The 17,038-nt window shown below is 50.0% G+C and overlaps 9 protein-coding genes across 9 annotated transcripts; 5 read left to right on the forward strand and 4 right to left on the reverse strand.

The window, feature by feature from the left end:
- Positions 1–147: 147 nt before the first annotated feature.
- On the reverse strand, positions 148–630 carry AUEXF2481DRAFT_34137 (uncharacterized protein; the record flags this gene model as incomplete). The annotated part of the gene is made up of 1 exon (XM_013483265.1): positions 148–630. One exon carries the CDS (start codon positions 628–630, stop codon positions 148–150), a length of 483 nt encoding a protein of 160 aa, XP_013338719.1.
- A 175-nt stretch (positions 631–805) lies between these two features.
- AUEXF2481DRAFT_578227 (uncharacterized protein) lies at positions 806–1,662 on the forward strand. The gene has a single exon (XM_013483280.1). It carries the CDS (start codon positions 949–951, stop codon positions 1,441–1,443), a length of 495 nt encoding a protein of 164 aa, XP_013338734.1. The 5' UTR covers positions 806–948; the 3' UTR covers positions 1,444–1,662.
- A 58-nt stretch (positions 1,663–1,720) lies between these two features.
- On the reverse strand, positions 1,721–3,942 carry AUEXF2481DRAFT_45275 (uncharacterized protein). The gene is made up of 7 exons (XM_013483268.1): positions 3,447–3,942; positions 3,209–3,387; positions 2,984–3,159; positions 2,802–2,931; positions 2,666–2,754; positions 2,320–2,621; positions 1,721–2,266 (listed from the first exon to the last, which is right to left on the reverse strand). The coding sequence occupies exons 1-7, from the start codon at positions 3,849–3,851 to the stop codon at positions 1,739–1,741; spliced, it is 1,809 nt and encodes a 602-aa protein (XP_013338722.1). The 5' UTR covers positions 3,852–3,942; the 3' UTR covers positions 1,721–1,738.
- A 260-nt stretch (positions 3,943–4,202) lies between these two features.
- AUEXF2481DRAFT_45277 (uncharacterized protein) lies at positions 4,203–5,635 on the forward strand. Its single transcript, XM_013483269.1, has 9 exons — positions 4,203–4,438; positions 4,495–4,628; positions 4,679–4,733; positions 4,784–4,820; positions 4,871–4,930; positions 4,984–5,044; positions 5,094–5,113; positions 5,162–5,256; positions 5,330–5,635. The coding sequence occupies exons 1-9, from the start codon at positions 4,240–4,242 to the stop codon at positions 5,584–5,586; spliced, it is 918 nt and encodes a 305-aa protein (XP_013338723.1). The 5' UTR covers positions 4,203–4,239; the 3' UTR covers positions 5,587–5,635.
- A 274-nt stretch (positions 5,636–5,909) lies between these two features.
- Positions 5,910–8,278, reverse strand: AUEXF2481DRAFT_75131 (uncharacterized protein; the record flags this gene model as incomplete). The annotated part of the gene is made up of 8 exons (XM_013483276.1): positions 5,910–6,186; positions 6,242–6,587; positions 6,640–7,143; positions 7,194–7,341; positions 7,391–7,483; positions 7,532–7,612; positions 7,667–8,007; positions 8,191–8,278. 8 exons carry the CDS (start codon positions 8,276–8,278, stop codon positions 6,045–6,047), a joined length of 1,743 nt encoding a protein of 580 aa, XP_013338730.1. The 3' UTR covers positions 5,910–6,044.
- A 153-nt stretch (positions 8,279–8,431) lies between these two features.
- AUEXF2481DRAFT_48834 (uncharacterized protein) lies at positions 8,432–9,668 on the forward strand (the record flags this gene model as incomplete). Its single annotated transcript, XM_013483272.1, has 5 exons — positions 8,432–8,459; positions 8,513–8,913; positions 8,962–8,996; positions 9,052–9,365; positions 9,412–9,668. 5 exons carry the CDS (start codon positions 8,432–8,434, stop codon positions 9,666–9,668), a joined length of 1,035 nt encoding a protein of 344 aa, XP_013338726.1.
- Positions 9,260–12,182, reverse strand: AUEXF2481DRAFT_103464 (uncharacterized protein). Its single transcript, XM_013483281.1, has 6 exons — positions 11,979–12,182; positions 11,408–11,929; positions 11,140–11,349; positions 11,049–11,093; positions 10,899–11,000; positions 9,260–10,846 (listed from the first exon to the last, which is right to left on the reverse strand). The coding sequence occupies exons 1-6, from the start codon at positions 12,171–12,173 to the stop codon at positions 9,701–9,703; spliced, it is 2,220 nt and encodes a 739-aa protein (XP_013338735.1). The 5' UTR covers positions 12,174–12,182; the 3' UTR covers positions 9,260–9,700.
- A 350-nt stretch (positions 12,183–12,532) lies between these two features.
- AUEXF2481DRAFT_71721 (uncharacterized protein) lies at positions 12,533–14,703 on the forward strand (the record flags this gene model as incomplete). Its single annotated transcript, XM_013483275.1, has 7 exons — positions 12,533–12,659; positions 12,712–12,953; positions 13,009–13,258; positions 13,309–13,466; positions 13,526–13,683; positions 13,781–14,126; positions 14,176–14,703. 7 exons carry the CDS (start codon positions 12,533–12,535, stop codon positions 14,701–14,703), a joined length of 1,809 nt encoding a protein of 602 aa, XP_013338729.1.
- Positions 14,704–14,888: 185 nt separating this feature from the next.
- On the forward strand, positions 14,889–15,644 carry AUEXF2481DRAFT_45282 (uncharacterized protein). Its single transcript, XM_013483270.1, has 2 exons — positions 14,889–15,111; positions 15,178–15,644. The coding sequence occupies exons 1-2, from the start codon at positions 15,018–15,020 to the stop codon at positions 15,540–15,542; spliced, it is 459 nt and encodes a 152-aa protein (XP_013338724.1). The 5' UTR covers positions 14,889–15,017; the 3' UTR covers positions 15,543–15,644.
- Positions 15,645–17,038: the final 1,394 nt, after the last annotated feature.

Raw genomic sequence — 17,038 nt, forward strand, 5'->3', positions numbered from 1 at the left:
CATTTCAAGGAGAGGGCCAGTCTCATGAAGATCCGCTTCAATCTAGCGGTACCGCAAGGTGAACGACTACAATACAAGGGATCTCCCTGAATACATATAGCCAGAGCAAGTCGCGCAAACGGCCATCTGTCTAACGGAACCAGGTATTCAGTGACCATCATCTTTCAAACCGACGGCAGCAAAGCTAAGCCTCCACAATTTCTCCTCAGCTGTCTCGTCAAAGGCATGAGGAGCATACCCAGGTCCAGCAAAATGCTCATCTTCTTTCGCGGCGCTCGAGACACCAGTCTCAGCAAGGTACACACCACCCTGCTTGTCGAAGTGAGGCTCGAGCGCTGCCCAGACAGTGGTCGCTGCACCTTGCGCAAGAGGTCTGGCGAAAGGCGCCATGGGAGCAAATTCAGCAAGCTCTTCTTGCGACATGTGGCGACCGAGCGAAGTCTCGAAAATCATGCCCGGGTGAACCGACACGGCACGAATGCCTAATGCGCTGTAGTGACGGTCGATCGAGTTTGCCAAATGGATAGTGGCTGTCTTGCTTTGGGCGTAAGCAACCATGGGGTTGTAGCCTTGCTTGGAAAGGTCGAGATCATCGAGGAAGACACCCCCTGCCTTAGGACCATCAGCCATGTCGAGTGAAGTTGCTCCGACTTGACAAAGCATTCGGAATTAACGATGGGGAATTGACTACTCCATGTTCAGACGGCGTCGAGTTTACCCGCACGCCGCATCCTTCAGCTTGGGTGTAACAAGTCGACATTTGTCTCCGTCTTGACTCTTCATTCCTTCCTGCTTTGGAGCACAACCGCCAGCGGCCCGTCCCAGCCAACGAGGGTTCTCTCGTGATGTGCGGGTACATGCGGTGATGATTCGTCAGATTCTCCTTCAGGATTCAGGAACGCCAGGAGAACTCCAGAAGCTCGCTAGACACGGGCCTCAATCCTTCCCATGGGCGCGGGTTCTTGCGCCATTCACTGGCTGACTGAACAATTGGTTTTGTGCTTTACCTCGGTGTGTAGCTACATCAATCCCTCCGACAACTGTGCTGTGCCTCACCGGCACTATACACGACGAACAGGGTTATCTCCAAGATCGTCTGCGCGATATCTCCTGTTCCGACTCTCGTTGTCGCCAAAGTCCAGGGAGAGCACACCACAGCTAAGAAGGCAGATGGCGACTTTCATTCGCCTGCCCAAAGCACTTGGTAGAGTTTCCACCTACTCATGTCTGTCGTTCGATGTTTTTGAGTGTTCTAGAGAAAGGAGGCCCTCACTTCTTGCCCACATTGATCATTACTTATCGAGGACTTCGCCGATCCAGCTCACTATACCAGCTTTCCCATGCAGGAGCGTAAGTCGGTTGCGTACATCCAAAAAAAAAAAAGAACACATTAATGTATACCCAGTTGAGTCGCAACAACAAAGTCTTAGGTCATCTTCCTGATTCCAGAGAAGAGCTTGCCCTTCGCCAATTGATGCAATTGCCAAGGATTTGAAGAAGATCGACAAGCTCTGAGCTTTGACTAAGTGATGTTCAACTTCGGATTTGGAATGATCCTCAGGTACTCTTGTGCTGACATCTTTTGAAAGGCTTCCTTAGCAGTATCAGCGACCTAGTCTGCCGGGATCATGAAGCTAAGCTTCAAGCTATCATTCAAGGGAAATGACTGGGGCATATCAGGGTTAGAACTTGCATGAGTCAAAATGACATTCTCATCAGATCGGCATGGGTTCAATGTTCATATTGTAGGTATACACAAGACACTACGATACGTACCGCCAGTGTGTATCACGTGCTTTCCGACATTCTCGTCCTCGGGTTCATCCAGAATACAAAGACCTGTCTCAGGGAGGGACATGTCATGGCCGCTCACTCGGAGCATTATTCCTTCTCCTTTAGCAAACACCATGCCGATGGGCCATAATGGGATCTCCAACAGCGTAATCTCACCAGGCGGAATAGCTTGTTGACGATCATGCGTGTAGAAGAGGTCATTACCACGCGACTTGCCTTCATCCAAAGTGACCGCATGGGATGCACGAAGGAAACCTTGGGGACCGAGCGTCTTTGCAGTATTGAAATCATCAATCTCCTCGATGGCCACTGGGACTGGATAGTTGAGGTGTTGCAGAGGACGTCCGCTAGCATCGATCTTCCGTATCTGGCAGACGACGTCCATCTCGTCATGTTCGTTGCAGGATACGTGTAAAACAAGCTTGGAATATCCGGCTAACTCCGTGTCTTCTGGGAAGAAAAATCGAAAGTCCTATACATCGATGAGTATCCAAATCCTGATTTGCAAAAACAGCCTTCACGTACCGCGGAGCTGTCCAGACTGTGTCCATCGTAGCTGATTGAGGAAGCCTCGGGCACTGGCTCAATCATCATTGTCATATCAGAAGCATTAAGGAAGAGATACATCTGTTTCTCTCGTGCAAGAGGCCATGCTTCCTCCGGTCGTTCCACCACGGTTCGAGCGGTACTACCATCGTCTTCGAAGCCGAGTAGAGACAATCTTAGTGGAGGAGTATCGTATTCCCAGCCGTTATGAACATTTTTGCAGTAGCGATCGAAGAATCTCTGCAGCTCGTCATTAATCTCGGGCCTATAGATATCGTACCCTGAGTCATTAGCTCCGAGCGGCCACAGGAAGGGTCACGCATACATTCTTGGTAAGGATGAACACGAAGCCACTTTTGCGTTGTTTTTGCATCTCTGAAAGTTCCAAAGGAGCCGTGCGTGTGTAACATCGACCTGCGCTATCATCAGCCATAGCATCCAACTCAGTTGATGGGACTCACGAATAGGATGCGGTAAGATACATCGGAATGTTGTCGATGTTCTCTACAGGAAAGCGTTTAGCTTCCCAGTACGCATCGTAGAGAGGTCTCTTGTAGATCATCGGGGCGACGAGTTCTGCATTCCCAGGTCCTAAGGTGCGCGCGCTGTCAGCGAGAGATCTTGGATCGAGCTAGATGCTTACCAGCGAAACCACTCTTGATCATCTCATGAAACTTCTTGATGTGTGGTCTACCTCCGCGGGCGACGAAGTGCCTGTAACAATCTGTCTGGGATTCCCAAGGAGCGATCGCCTTCAATGCAGGATGTGAAAGCCTTGAAACAAAATTCACTTGCGCCATCGACAGCCATGAGTTACCACTAGTCGACATTAGCAAAACACAAGACACGGAATACCACCGCTACTCACGCCATACAAACAGATCCAGAGCACCATGGCTGCTTGGAAATGAATTCGATCACATCGTAGATATCCTCCGCTTCTTGTAAACCCCAGTGGGCCAAATCTCCCTCAGAGACACCAGATCCTCGAGCATCGATATTGAGTACTGCATAGCCTCGCTCACACCACTCGGCTGGATCTGGAGCCTTCCATAGATGTACATGTCAGCCATTGCAGTCTCCACACGGCGCACACCTAGGCTTACCTCAAATTTCTCATAACCAGAAGTGCGGTCTTTAGCGATGCCTGCACGATAAGGTGCCATGAAGTCGTAATTTTGTGGACCTGTGCCAGTCTTACCGTAGGGGCTCCACGGTATGATGACTGGCACATGGTTCTGCTCCGAGTCTGCAGGCCGAAACACATCGGCGTAAAGCTTTGCCCCGTCACGGACCTGTATGGCCATATCTCTTTCGTAAACGACATCTCGCATAAATGCTCGATATCCGCGGGATTTGATGTGGCCCTTCTCGAGTAAAGTAAGGCCCGGGTGAAACCCGTTGTAATTGAACAGTGGATGTTCAGGCGCAGGCGTGAGCTTGTGGTACACTGCATCCGGAAACAATTGCGGTATCTTGGCTGACCCGATCTCTCTTTCAGCTTCGTCCATCGGGGCAGCAGCGACCCAGTGTTCAAGAGGCTCAACGAGTGATAACAGCGAAAGTGCAATCTGGAGAAGCGTTATGATTCTTCAAATCGGGATCTGGGACTTGCAAGGGCTACTCTGTCCTTTGTGTGATCCGATCACAAATCTAATAGTCGATGCAGGCCTCGGTCAAACATGGTGCCGCAATTTGCGGGGCACCGGCGCACCAGCCAGCGTGAGTCTCCACAAAGGGGATGGGACGCTGGTCTCCGTAGTGGAGAGGAGTTGCTGTGGAGATGGTGACGTCCCCACCCGGCGAGTGAAGGCGCTTGCGGCAACGCCTGTACTGTGAACACAAGTACAGACTCAATTCACGTCGTGGGCAGCGATAGCACTCTGACACGGATACGACATGGCACCTCCAGGGAATGCAGCGGCACCTCCAGCATTATCGAAGCTCACGCTTCGGCAGAGCGCGCTCAATTACCCTGCCATCAAGCCTGGCCAATTCCACAACACAGGTTGCGGAAGAGTATGTCTGGTGACTGGATCTGGACGTGGGATTGGCAAGGAAATTGCTCGTAGTTTCGCCAGATCAGGGTATCACGTTGGTAAAATACCCTATTGCATCATGCGTCTCTTGATCGATGTAGCTGACTGGATAAAGCTGTCACAGCAAGGAATGCTGCTGAGGTCGAAGCAAGCTGCGAGGAAATCAAAGCTTGCTGTCCTGACATTAAGGCAGTCGGTATTGTTGCCGACGGCTGCAAGCATAGCGATATGGAGATGTTGGTTGCAAAGGTAGATTGCATGTCGTCAACTTGGACGCTTCGAAGGCTCACCAATTGAAGGTGAACGAAGAGCTAGGTATGATAGACGTATTGGTGTGCAATGCTGGCACGAACAGTAGGTCCTCGTTGATCGCGACACGAAAATTCCCATTGACCGTTTGATAGCATTCATGCCATTCACCATGACCGATCCCAAGGACTGGTAAAATGTGCACTTTACATGAGCGTGTTCGGATACTGACTTTGCCACAGGTGGTACTCGTTAGAAATCAACTTGAAATCTCCCACTGAGTTGACTAGGCTGGTGCTTCCGTGAGTTGCAGATCTCATGAGACCCATTAAGCTCCTGCTGAACCCTCTTCCAGACAAATGCGAAAGCGTAACTCTGGCACGATCATCTACACATCCTCAAGAGCAGCAGTTGCAGTGAGTCCGACGAATACTCAACTTATCATACCAGACTGATTAGCTTTAGGATCTTCCCTGGACTACCGCGTAGGTTCACCCATGCTCACAGCTTCCACATCCCTGATCTCAGAACAGCTACGGCGCCGGCAAGACAGGGATCACCAGATTCGCTGCAGTTCTGCAGGTCGAACTTGACGAGATGGCTAGAATCGAATCCGGCTCTGAGAATGGTACGAAAGCGTCATATTCACCTTGATTGGTTGGCGCCCCTCAGACATGGATGTCCGCTGATCTCAGATCTAGGAATATCCCTATTCAGCATCCATCCGGGAGAGATTGAAACATCGCTTCACACCACAGGCTTCCCTGAGCAAACTCATAGGAGTGCGCCATATATCATTGAGCATATGAAGGAGCTAGACAAGAAGAGACCGAAGTTCGACATCTCATTACCAGCCTGGACGTGCGTATATTTGGCTTCGGGAAAGGGAGCAAAGCTCAGAGGTAAGTATGTCGACTGCACCAGAGATATAGAGGAAGCGGCGAAGCTGTATACGTAGACTAGTAATTCCTTTTTATGCTCCATTGAATAGGCATGATTATCAAATGACAGATTTGTAGATGTTTGAACTCATCTTCGCGATCGTTCTAGATAGTATTTGGTTACGATTGTGACAACAGGCGCGGTTCAGTCAGCGCTCCAAGATTCTGGCAGTATAATCCGAAGGTCCTGTAAGTACTTCAAACCGCTGCAAACTTAGCTAGACAATATCCGAGAGGATGAGAAGGGGAAGAGAAGACAGCGTGGTCTTGATCTGAGGATGGCAGCGCCTCTCACGTCCCATTGTCACACGAGTCGAGCACGTCACGAACTACGGTGTGAATGACTTTCTGTGGGTGCATATTTCCAATCGACTACGTAAATATACAAATACGACTCGGTTCTGAAGCTTTGTGAGATCCCAAGTGAGATATTGATCTAGTGTGTCAGAAAGGGTCAAGATCGTAGCACTTGCCCTCAAATCGCAATCTTCAGCTTCTTACTCATTTGAGTGTCGCGGGTCGTGCTGCGCTCAAGAGCCGACTCTACGTGTGCGGTCATGTTGGACTTGACCGATTTCAAGAAACAGCATGCTACAGCATTGGCGAAAGTGATGCAACTAGTAAGCAGGTTAGTCCCGGACAACACTAGTCTATGTGCAAGACATCACTCACGCAATGGCCACCCAGACGTACGTCCAAGACTCGGCTGAGGCTTTGAGTGAGGCGTTGACGATAGGAGTTATGAGCTTGGCAGGCAGAGCTGATATGGCACTAAGTGATACGGCTGGTGGCACGTTCCCCGAAAGCGCTTTAAGAACCTTTTGAAGCGTATCCGTGCTCAGGCCGGCGCCAAGTACCACATCGGAAACCTCTCTAGGACGATTCACTGCGATCTTATTGTCGTAGATAGCTGTAAAGATCGTGATGCCGACGATGCCTCCCAAAGCGCGGAAGGAGATACTTAGTGTTCCTGCAGTGCCAAGCAAGAATGAAGGAATGGATAACCCCAGAGCAACGACTGGAATCTTAGTTAGCCAGATCAGATATATACACGTGACACGGACACATACTCGGAATGACGGTGGTGACTGCTGTGCCCAACCCGAAAAGTGCCGAAAATGCGAGAGCCATCTTCAGTCTCGAAGAATCAATAAGACCCATCAGTCCCGTGAACAGAGAACACCAGAGGAGAGCTCCGATGAGCAAGATTCGATAGGAATGAGTCTTTCCCATGATCCAACCAGCGGGCAGACAACCCACGGTCGAGGTGATCAAGTATGGGGTGAGTATGACGGCGATCCTCAGCGCGTCTTTGGAGAACAAGTCGGCGATCTCTTGTGCATAAAGAACGTTAATCCCCAGCAGAAGCATGCCGTCGACCAGGCAGACAAAGCAGAGAATTGGGAAATTCATGTTCTCAAAGAGGCGGTGGTCAAGGATACCATTTGTTGTCTTGAGTCTGTGCTCAAATAATCCGAAGATGACCAGGCCAACACTGCCAGCCACGAGAGTGCCAATGATCACACCAGAGTTCCAAGCGTACGTGCTGCCTCCCCAGGTGAGAGCCATTGTTACTGTTGATCTTAGCAGCTGTAGTCAATCGAACATGGATAATATGACTTACTGCTTGCCAGGGATCCTGCTAACAAGAGGATACCAAGATAATCGACCGCAAGCAGAATCTCGCGAAGTTCTCCAGCGCGTCGTATAGCTGGTGGAGGGGGCTTGTAGGACAGAAGTACAGAGAGACCGGAAACGCCGTACACAATTCCCTGAGTGTACAGTCAGAGGATTATCTACCAACATGACTTGGCTACTGACATTGAGACGATAACTCCAGTTCCAGCTCGCGTACTTCACAAAGGCGGCAGCACCGAAGGTACCTGCGATCGCAGCGATACTGTTGACTGTTTGCTAATCTTCGTTAGATTGTCGCAGACAATTGCTCAATGATGAACATACTGCAAACCCGAATGCGTAGGGTCGGAACTTGTTCGGAGTGATCTCCTGATTGGCGGCGATGGATACGATACATCCTGCGTTCTACAGATCATTCAGCACATATAATTCAAAGTCAGAGATGACTAAGAAACTTACAGCTATACCAGTCAAGATGTTGCCGCCAATGATGGTGTAAACTTGGGTTGCAGAAGACGAGATGAATGAGCCCACGACGCCAATGGCACAGCCTCCGACTATGAACCATTTTTTACCCATTCTGTCAGTCAACGAGCCGAAGATGGGTCCACAGGCAAGAGTGAGGAGAAAATTGGAGTTTGCTATCCAACTTGCCACAGCTGATCCGCCGACACTCATGACCTGGAACTTGATGATAGTGTTTGTTGTATTTGACAGAGTAGCACAACAGTTGGCCAAAGCCAAAGAGAATATGGCAAAATAGGTCTTGAAGCCAACAGAGTAGTCTTCAGAACCACAATCTGCAAAGTCCGGAGTCGTGGTCTGCTCAACGGGTGTATTTTGGAGCTCGATATGCATGGTCACTGAATCCTTCTGTGGATCCATGGCTAGTGGGAAGGTGTTCTGGCTGATGTTTGACACATCGACTCTTGGAATGGAGACATGCTCCAATGATGTATCATCTTCAAGCTCACTACGCGTACGCACATCGCTAGAGCGAAGGCCCGTCGGGTGGCTTGCGAAATTTGAGGGGATCGTGCGGGGTGTGGAGATTGAAGTGTGGAGACTCATTTTCGCGGAGAGGATCGAATAGGACGATCCAGGACAGCTGGCAATTGCAACGAGTTCTGTCATCAACGCAGGCCTGCTTTCTAGGTACAGTATCAGTACTCTTGACTGTCGTTTTTCCAAGATCCAAGAAGAGCCTCAGCATCGATCGAAACTATGAGTGGTACTACTCTTGAGTGGTTCGGTGAGGCAGAGACATGTCTTTCGCTGTCGTCTCCTGCTGACTTGCTCTGACAGGCGCAACAACGTTCAGGCTGAAGACTCGGGGCCTGACAATCTTTTTGGACACGTGGTTGGAAAAGCCTGATGTGCTTCCTCACTATCTGTCCATTGATCAAGTGACCGAGGCAGACTACATCTTCATCTCCCACGCACATTTTGATCATCTTCCAGGGTGTGATAGACTTGCCAAGCAGACAGGGGCGATCGTCATTGCGAACGGAGAAGCGATCAATACTCTCAGAGAGGCTGGTGTTAGCGAGGACCAACTCATCCCAGTGGCTGGAGGCGAGCGCATACCGTTATTTACTAAAGCTACCCGCCTCGCTGCTCTTGAGGACGAGGTCGCGACTGCACCCGGACCGCCTGGCGCACCTAGACGCCCAGAAGACTCTCTCGCCACGATGGCTGTACATGCGGTCAGTATTCCACGAAAGTCTTGTAAGCTAAATCCTGACAAATCGCAGTGGCCGAGTCTGCACTGTGTGTTGCCAGGTAAAAGGTAAATCTATTCATCGTATCACCCATCAGAGGCCTTGAACATTGACCATGTCTAGCCACGCCGATATCCCGGATGAGATGAACACGGCCACAAGATATGAGGGAAGCAGTCCCTACGCATGTACAATCGACATCACTATAGGCATGCGTTATGGTTTGCTGCGGCTTAGCGAGCTTGTCTCGCCTGAAAACCTTGATCAAGGAGAGAGATCTTTCGCCGACTACGTTTCAAAGCGGGACGTCAACATCATGAGTAATTTCGATGGCGGACAGATTATGTTTTCGTTTTTGATTGGAGAAAAAACTTTGCTTTGGAGCGCGCATCTAGGAGCTTATCGGGGAATTCTAGAACGCCTCGAGCCTAAGCCAGGTTTGACTTTCTCCCACTCCAGGTCATCTATCGCTGACTTTCAAAGACGTTCTTATCCAGGCGATTGCTGGTCGTGCGAATATTGACGGGCGACCCTACGACGGAAGCGCGGCAGAAGCTGCGACAATGATTAGTGAGCTTCTTGGCCAACCCCAGCAGATCATCTGGTGTCTGCATGATGAAGCTCCCATCAAACCTTGGAGGATCGACACTCGGGCAGCCACCAGCATGGTAGAGAGTAAGACGAAGTCAAGAGTGTTGGAATTGACACCTGGCGAAGCTCAATATCTTTTTGATGTCTAACTGAGAGACTCGTGAGGCATTAGCAGTTGTGCTTAGATCATAGAGCATATCAATCGATGTATTAGAACATTCATTTCCTTCGCGATACCCCATGTCAGAGAAAGCGATCCAAGCACTGCTTGTAGTGAATTCAAATTGTACAAGAAATTCCGGGAGCTGGTGGCAGGGTTCCAAATGTTGTGCGAGAGGTCAAGGAATATGTCAACAGGACGACTCGCTGCCAAATCGACGCGAGTGTTCGTGTCATACAAGCATACCGATCTCCAATGGATCACACTCGGTACGCCTGCGCCTGTATACCCGCATGAGAGCATCGCCAAGAAGATGCTGCTGGATGTAGCCACGGCGAAAGGGATGTGTATCGACGGCACTCTACGCAATGATAGATTCATAACCAGATCAGCTATGGCTGAAGCGTGCAGAATGGCTCGACGAGCTTCGATGGTTTCAGCCCAGGCCAGTGTGTCGAAGTCCGAGCAGGATTTGTTGTTATACAGGTCTTGTTCGATAGTATAGCTCTCGCACAAGTGGCGGGCTAGTATGTTCGTGTTGACACACCGCTCTATACATATCGCATGCCAGCGAATCAGGAGATCAAGCTTTTCATGGGATGAGTGTACGGGCCCCTCAATCTGTGTGTCTAGAAGGCGCCATAGCGCGCCGTCGATAGCGCGGAGGTCTTTTGCGCCAACGAAGTCACCTTGGGCTTGACGGTGATCCGAGATCAAAGACTGCAATCCCTCAAGGACGACCCGAACGGAAAAATACGACAGTTCATAGTTGAAACCGATATTAGAGTCAAACAGATCCAGGTAGATCTGGCGAAATGTCATCGAGGACTGTGGATTCTGTTCCATGGCTTGAATCCAACCATCAGCTGATAGAGCCTCATAAGCAATACCACTACTGGGAAGAATCATGGCGTTAGTAACATGTCTGTCACTCGTTGGGAGGCCAGAAAACTGCGATATGAGTCCGTCCAGGATATAGTGGCCAAGAAGAGCTCTATGTCGGGTCTCTTGAGCTGCCCAAGCTTCCCACTTCCGGCGTTTTAGCGCTGACGAGCTGCTAATGGTCGGCACATCGGAAAATGATTGCGAAACAGACATTTCGCATTGTCTTGCCCAATAGAAGCCGAGCCCGTGGAAAGTATGGCTGGTGTTCCGAGTCGACCGGCTCTGAAAATGCTTAGTGACTGAAATGCATGACTCAAATTGGAAAATGCCATACTTGCGAAAGAAAAGCATGGGTTTGACCGAGAAGAGCGGTCATCACGAGCTGAACGCCCGTCTTCATGTCCACGCTGTTTACTTGGTCAAGCATACTTTGCCACTGTCTCCCATTAGCACGAAAACCCTCAATCAGATGTGTAGGACTGACTGATGTCGCAACAGCGGCGTGAGCCAGCCGCCACAAGACTTCTGCCTGCTGACTGTCAGTATTTGGCTTTATCCACATTGCTGTAGCCGACCTTGTTTGATGTCTCATTAGTCGCACAAAATAGTGAGCCGAGGACGATCATGTTCAAGAGAAGTGGGCTGGCACAGTCCTTGAGGGAAAAAGTTGGTTGGTGAACGACTGGGAATATTATGACAAATCTCTCGAAGAAGGCATTCATGCAAACATCCAGATATTCAGAGGAAATTCCAGCAGACTCGACTTCCGTTGCAAGATTGAAGGACTGATGATGATGAGTCAGAATCACAGCCGATAGTACACACTCCATCGTCTTCACTCACGAGATCTTGCATGAGGTTACTCATGTGCTGCATGGCTTGTCGAGCTCTTGCAAAAGAGCCCTCACCAGTGCCGGATTGATTATGGCACGTATCAAAAGTTCCCGTGCCATTCATGTCGAGCAGTGGCATCTGGACGTCCATAGGCCAGCCAGCATCAGCATTCATCAAGATCTCCAGAATGTCCGCGGCTCCAGGCCAAGCATATTCAACTGGGAAAGGTATTAGGTCCTCGCTCTGAATAGCCTCATCTCCGACTTGAAATTCTTGCTGTGATACTGAGGCGGCACGATCAGATAGGCTGATCTCGCTAACGTTCACGGGCTGTGCGTTCAGTTTCATAGAAGCTGACAGATCAATCGTTTCAGAGCTTTCACCGATGAAAGACATCTCATCGAATGATATATGACTGAGTCGTCTAACATGTGTCTTCTCATGTCGTTTAAGAGAGTCTGGACGTCCAAAGGTTTTATGACAGAGCTTGCAATTATGCTGCCTTTTTCCTTTGTGTGTGTCCTCATGCCGCTATTTGTTGTCAACATGGTGAATGACAGGAGAACTTTTCCTGGCAGACCTTCAGATGTTCAGGCTTAGAAAAGAGGCGCTGACAATAGCAACACGAGAGATCCGATCGCTTGCGTCCGGCAGCATAGCTTTGAGCGCGCCCCAAACTGCCTCTGGCAGATCCCGCGGGGCTTAGACCCGCGTGATCAACGACGCTTTGTGCTATCAGTCCAGGTGTTGTTGCGTCAGGTGCCGAGCTTGACATGGTGGAGACTGTGGTTGGACAAGAAAAAAAAAATCATTGCTCGATCGCAAATTGGAAACGATGGGTACGAAGCAAGCTTGTGGGGCGCCGAGGGTGGCCCATCCCGCATTGTGGAGACAGAGGAAACCACAGCAAAACGCGAGAGATCTCCACAACGATTGCAACTTGACCAGAATCTGTCTCGGCGCAGAACTTGGAATAACGGATGAATTCGTACCCATGCATTGATTAAAGCAAGACACTCCCTGGATCCTGACTTCGCACTGACCGTACTCTGATACCCACGAGCGTACTTCAACATGATTGCGCGTTTGGAAGACCCGCAAGCACAGCCTTCGGCACAAGAACTTGAGTCTGAGATGCCAAAAAATGGATCACATGACGCTCCTGCTTTGTCTCGGTCTGCGCTGATCGAGACGTCTGTGTTGATCGTCGGTGCAGGACCAACCGGTCTACTCCAAGCTTATCTTCTCTCTCGGCTTGGAGGTATGTCTTCACTTGTAGCAAGTCAATAGCAGTGTTTGCTTACTGTTTACAGTCAAATGCACGATCATCGAGAGGTACCCTCAACGATTAGCTGCTCCGAAAGCCCACGCTCTTTCTCCAAGATCGCTTGAGATATGCCGCCAGTTCGGTCTCGATACCAATGATATCAGAAACCTGGGTACGCCACGATCAGAAGCTTATTGGGTAAATTTCATCACGAACTTGAGTGGCGAACACATTGGAAGGCTGCCGTATGAGCGAATGGATGTCGGCGTATTGAAACACACACCAGAGGTCTGAGCCTCGTCGGTCATCACACAACACAACCAGGTCTAACATCGCTCTACAGATGATTCACAACATCCCACAGCCCACATTCGAGGACTTCGTTCACCATCACCTGCCAGACGACGTGGAGATCATCAGGAGCGCCAGTTTTCTGTCATGTCATCAAGACGCTACCCATGTCATAACAACTGTTAAAGACATGAACAGTAGCAAGACTTTTGAAGTCAAGTCGCAGCATCTCATAGCTTGTGACGGAGCGCGAAGTCCCGTCCGTTCTTATCTGGGAATTGAATGCGATGGCGAAGAATCCTGTGAGTGGAACAAAGACTGTGACCCAATGATATTGACTAAGTCCGACAAGATGAGACGATGATGACGATCCATTTCAACGCGGACTTGCGGCCCATTGTTAGCCAGGACCGGGTCGGAATGCTTCACTGGGTGATGGATCCTCTTGTGTCTGGCTTCGTAATTGCCTATGATTTGTCCCAAAATCAAGTTCTGATCTGTAATTTCGACGTATGCCTCCGAAGCTGCCATCCATCATTGACCAATGACCATACTTACCGTGTTCGCAGTCTACAAAGCATCCTGTGGAGTCCTGGAGCAAGAGTCTCTGTCGGGAAGTCCTCGATTGCGCTATTGGCCAGAGGACATCGTATGAGGTGTTGAGTTTCCGACCCTGGGTTCTCAGTTGTAAAGTCGCTCGTGAGTACCGCAGCGGTAGGGTGTTCCTGTAAGTCTGCGGTTTTGTCTTGCGTTCATGATGATCGCTAGCATCAGTCTATCGCTGAGCGACCTCGCCCCGAGGATTGATCGCTGATCTCTAGTAGGGCTGGAGATGCCGCTCACTCGTTCCCTCCGACTGGTGGCCTTGGACTCAATTCTGGTCTTGGCGATGTTCACAACCTTGCATACAAGATTGCTGCAGTTCAACAAGGCTGGGCCAATGACCAACTTCTTGACAGCTACGGTACCGAGAGACACCAGGTTGCCAACATCAACTCTCAGCAAAGCGTGAAGAACGGCAAGAAGATTTTCTCGCTCCTCAAAGTATCAGGAGCCACCGATCCCGATGTTAACCGGGCAAGACAGAACCTTTCAGAATCCCTCAGATCAGCTGAACAGAGGACTTCCATTGATAAGGGTATCCAAGAGCAGCAAGAGCACTTTGATAATGTAAATCTTTCATCCCTTGGCGCGAGCGATGTGTCACTAACGTGAGCAGCTTGAGCTTCACATCGGCTATGTGTACGGCTCCAAACGCGTCCCACCCCATGCATCCAATTATGCGCCCAAGTTTGTTCCTGGTGCCCGATTGCCTCACGTCTGGGTGGAGCCATCAGACGCGTTTCGCAGATTCCTGCCTTCGCCTGTCGACTTGTCGTATGTTTCAGAGATGAGTGCAGCAGACAGGTCAAGGCGGAAGTATTCTTCACTCGATCTTTGCGCTTGTAACGCGTTCACGGTCCTTGTTGGGCCTGACAACAGAATCCAAGCCAGTGATTTGAAAGAGATTGGACCTGTTCAGGTGCCGATAAATCTCGTGGTTTTGCACAGAGATTTTGTCGTGCAAGATGATGAGGAAGGCAGAGACTGGCTCGAGGCAACAGGACTGAAGCGCGGGAGTGCAATTGTAGTAAGACCTGATCAGCATATTCTTGCGGTATCAGCTCCGGACTCGCAGTGGAGGCACTTAGCTGGCCTAATTGCAGAACACCTTTGCCTACATGTAACATCCAGTATGATAGATTAGACCAAGAGCAAATATCAGCGGCCGATGCTATCTCACTTCTAGGTAAGATCTTAGTCAGCCGTAACTTATCATATAGCATAATACTTTACAGTGTTACTCAGTACATCCTGTAAAGAAACAAACACAAGATTCCGATAGCTGTTTGTTGATTCGTGTGTCTGAAATTTGTGCAAAAGCCGATCTGAACCCGATCCCGTTCTTACGGGCCAGTGCATTGCCACAGCCATGGTAAAGATCACGGTCTCTCTTCTCCATCGCTCTTGCAATTCGACAGCACCCGCTGACCGTCACTAGAACAGTGATAATCCGACAAGATGGCCGCCACAAGACTGTTACCCATTCTCTCACTCGACGCCGCGAAGGTAGCATCTGAAGCTTCGCAGCAGAAAGCAGAAGAAATTGGCGTCGGTATGGAATTTGCTTCCATCTACAGAAAGCATATAGAGAGTCGTGATTGACCTTCGGACCCAACAGATGTCAACATTGCAATCGTCGACTCGACACTCCAGCTGCTTCACTTTGCCCGCATGACAAACGCAAAGCTCACTTCCGTCGACATAGCCATCAACAAGGCTTTTACAGCAGCTGGCCATCGCGTACCGACCTCTAATTACAACACCCCCACGTTCTTCCCCGGTGGCATGGGTTTCGGCATACAATACACCAATGGCGGCAGATTCTGCACATTGACTGGCGGCGTGCCCATCGTGATTGATGGCGTTGTGGTCGGTGCCATGGGTGTGAGTAGTGGCACTGCAGAGCAAGATGTCGAGATTGCAGAGACAGGTATCAAGGCTATGAACACTTTGATCAAAAGAACGCAAGGTCCTAGGCTCTGAGAGGGCAATTGCACGGGCGAGCAACCGTTATTGTCGAGTCGCTCAAACCTTGATAGATGCCGCCAAAGCCCGAGTTGAATAAGCTTTCCCTATTGCCGAGAACCACATTGATCATCTGATTTCGTCTACCATGATGAGATTGTCAGTGAGGTGCCGAAAGGAACGTGTGTTTGTAGACGACTAGACTCGGTAAGAGATCTTGTCGGCATGGCATTAGACAACCCATGTGGTATCATTGGTTTTGACGTCCGCTGTGAAAATCACAAAGTCTCAGACACTGATGATTTGTGTTCAACATGTAATCAACGCACCGGATGCTGAGAGAAAGTGCATGATGAGGCCTCATTCGAAGTGATGGGCAGAACTTTTGGAGGCCATATCAGCGGAATGGAGGATGGAAAGATAGACTACATGAGTCGAGTGAGCAAGTAGTACTCAGGAGCAGGGTAATCCCATCAGGATCAGATAAGATGCGGAGATCTCCAGGCTCATCCGCACAGCCAGAATCGACGGCTGTTGACGGTAGCTCGACAAACCGGCTAGATCCTCGACCATCTACTGTGCCGCCATCACACAGCACGCGAGATGATTCTGATCGTCACGATACCCACTGCGCGTGTGCCCCAAAATGCGGGAAGAGATGTGCCTTCGAGGGTGAACGTCAATCGACTTTTTTGCGAAACTTCGGCTCTGCCTTGTCCGCATCCCATAACTATCGCTCAACGTCCCTGGCACTTCGTCGCGACCGAGATTGGCTAATTCGATGAAACTCGAGCTGAGCTTGTTGCTCCGTGCGATGCAAAGCACGATGTCTCTATTGTTGCAAGCGACCACGAACGTTCTCAGCTGCGAGTCTGTGCCATGAGACGCTGGAATCGCATGACAAGTCTCGCTTGTTCAACAAGACAAGGGCTGGATGTCTTGTCTGCTTCTTCGTTCCGCGAGCGTTTGACGCTTGGGAAAATTTTCCTTCAGCTTCGCTCTTATCGATACGGTCACGTTTAACTCTAATTTTGTCTCGAAGTCGCATTCAGGGCATCTCAGTGAATTATTGGTCGTCCGTCTACACTACAGACCCCTCATAACAGGCTACAGTAAGTTTGATATCTCTACATGAGTGCTCAAAAATGCAGCAGGGTCAACGCTACAATGCCCAGCCGAGAAGCATTTGGTCCAGCAGGTGCGATCATCAGATCCACCTCTACTATGGTCGACCTGTACTTCGTCTCTGTCACGTTCCCTGTCAGTACTTATTTCATCTTTGATGGTCTGCTGGAGTCATAATGGAACAAGCGCAGTGACATCGTTCAGCTGAATCTCAGGACCAAGCCTGATACCGAAGAGCAGGACACGAGGTCTGATCGCGGTCTGGTTCCCCTGTCAATCTCAAATTACCGTACACGGCAGGAGTCTACCCCGGTCGTGCGATCGTCGATCGTGTCGGGAATGTGCGAAGAACACTCGAAACATGAACTGTGCCTCGGATGTGTAGCCTC

Source organism: Aureobasidium subglaciale (assembly GCF_000721755.1).
Source record: "Aureobasidium subglaciale EXF-2481 unplaced genomic scaffold scaffold_47, whole genome shotgun sequence".
Lineage (NCBI taxonomy): Eukaryota > Fungi > Ascomycota > Dothideomycetes > Dothideales > Saccotheciaceae > Aureobasidium > Aureobasidium subglaciale.

What these genes read in the sequence shown, in the direction of transcription:
- AUEXF2481DRAFT_103464 (XM_013483281.1), bottom strand. Translation starts at nt 12,173, where the DNA reads ATGTCAAGCTCGGCACCTGACGCAACAACACCTGGACTGATAGCACAA. An exon ending in GTAACCTCATGCAAGATCTC is followed by an intron (nt 11,350 to 11,407) that starts GTGAGTGAAGAC and finishes CATCATCATCAG; the next exon opens with TCCTTCAATCTTGCAACGGA. An exon ending in CTAATGAGACATCAAACAAG is followed by an intron (nt 11,094 to 11,139) that starts GTCGGCTACAGC and finishes GACAGTCAGCAG; the next exon opens with GCAGAAGTCTTGTGGCGGCT.
- AUEXF2481DRAFT_45275 (XM_013483268.1), bottom strand. Translation starts at nt 3,851, where the DNA reads ATGGACGAAGCTGAAAGAGAGATCGGGTCAGCCAAGATACCGCAATTG. An exon ending in TCTGGATCTGTTTGTATGGC is followed by an intron (nt 3,160 to 3,208) that starts GTGAGTAGCGGT and finishes AATGTCGACTAG; the next exon opens with TGGTAACTCATGGCTGTCGA. An exon ending in GATCAAGAGTGGTTTCGCTG is followed by an intron (nt 2,932 to 2,983) that starts GTAAGCATCTAG and finishes CGCGCACCTTAG; the next exon opens with GACCTGGGAATGCAGAACTC.
- AUEXF2481DRAFT_578227 (XM_013483280.1), top strand. Translation starts at nt 949, where the DNA reads ATGGGCGCGGGTTCTTGCGCCATTCACTGGCTGACTGAACAATTGGTT.
- AUEXF2481DRAFT_45282 (XM_013483270.1), top strand. Translation starts at nt 15,018, where the DNA reads ATGGCCGCCACAAGACTGTTACCCATTCTCTCACTCGACGCCGCGAAG. An exon ending in AGCAGAAGAAATTGGCGTCG is followed by an intron (nt 15,112 to 15,177) that starts GTATGGAATTTG and finishes CGGACCCAACAG; the next exon opens with ATGTCAACATTGCAATCGTC.
- AUEXF2481DRAFT_45277 (XM_013483269.1), top strand. Translation starts at nt 4,240, where the DNA reads ATGGCACCTCCAGGGAATGCAGCGGCACCTCCAGCATTATCGAAGCTC. An exon ending in GATCTTCCCTGGACTACCGC is followed by an intron (nt 5,114 to 5,161) that starts GTAGGTTCACCC and finishes ATCTCAGAACAG; the next exon opens with CTACGGCGCCGGCAAGACAG. An exon ending in CGAATCCGGCTCTGAGAATG is followed by an intron (nt 5,257 to 5,329) that starts GTACGAAAGCGT and finishes TCTCAGATCTAG; the next exon opens with GAATATCCCTATTCAGCATC.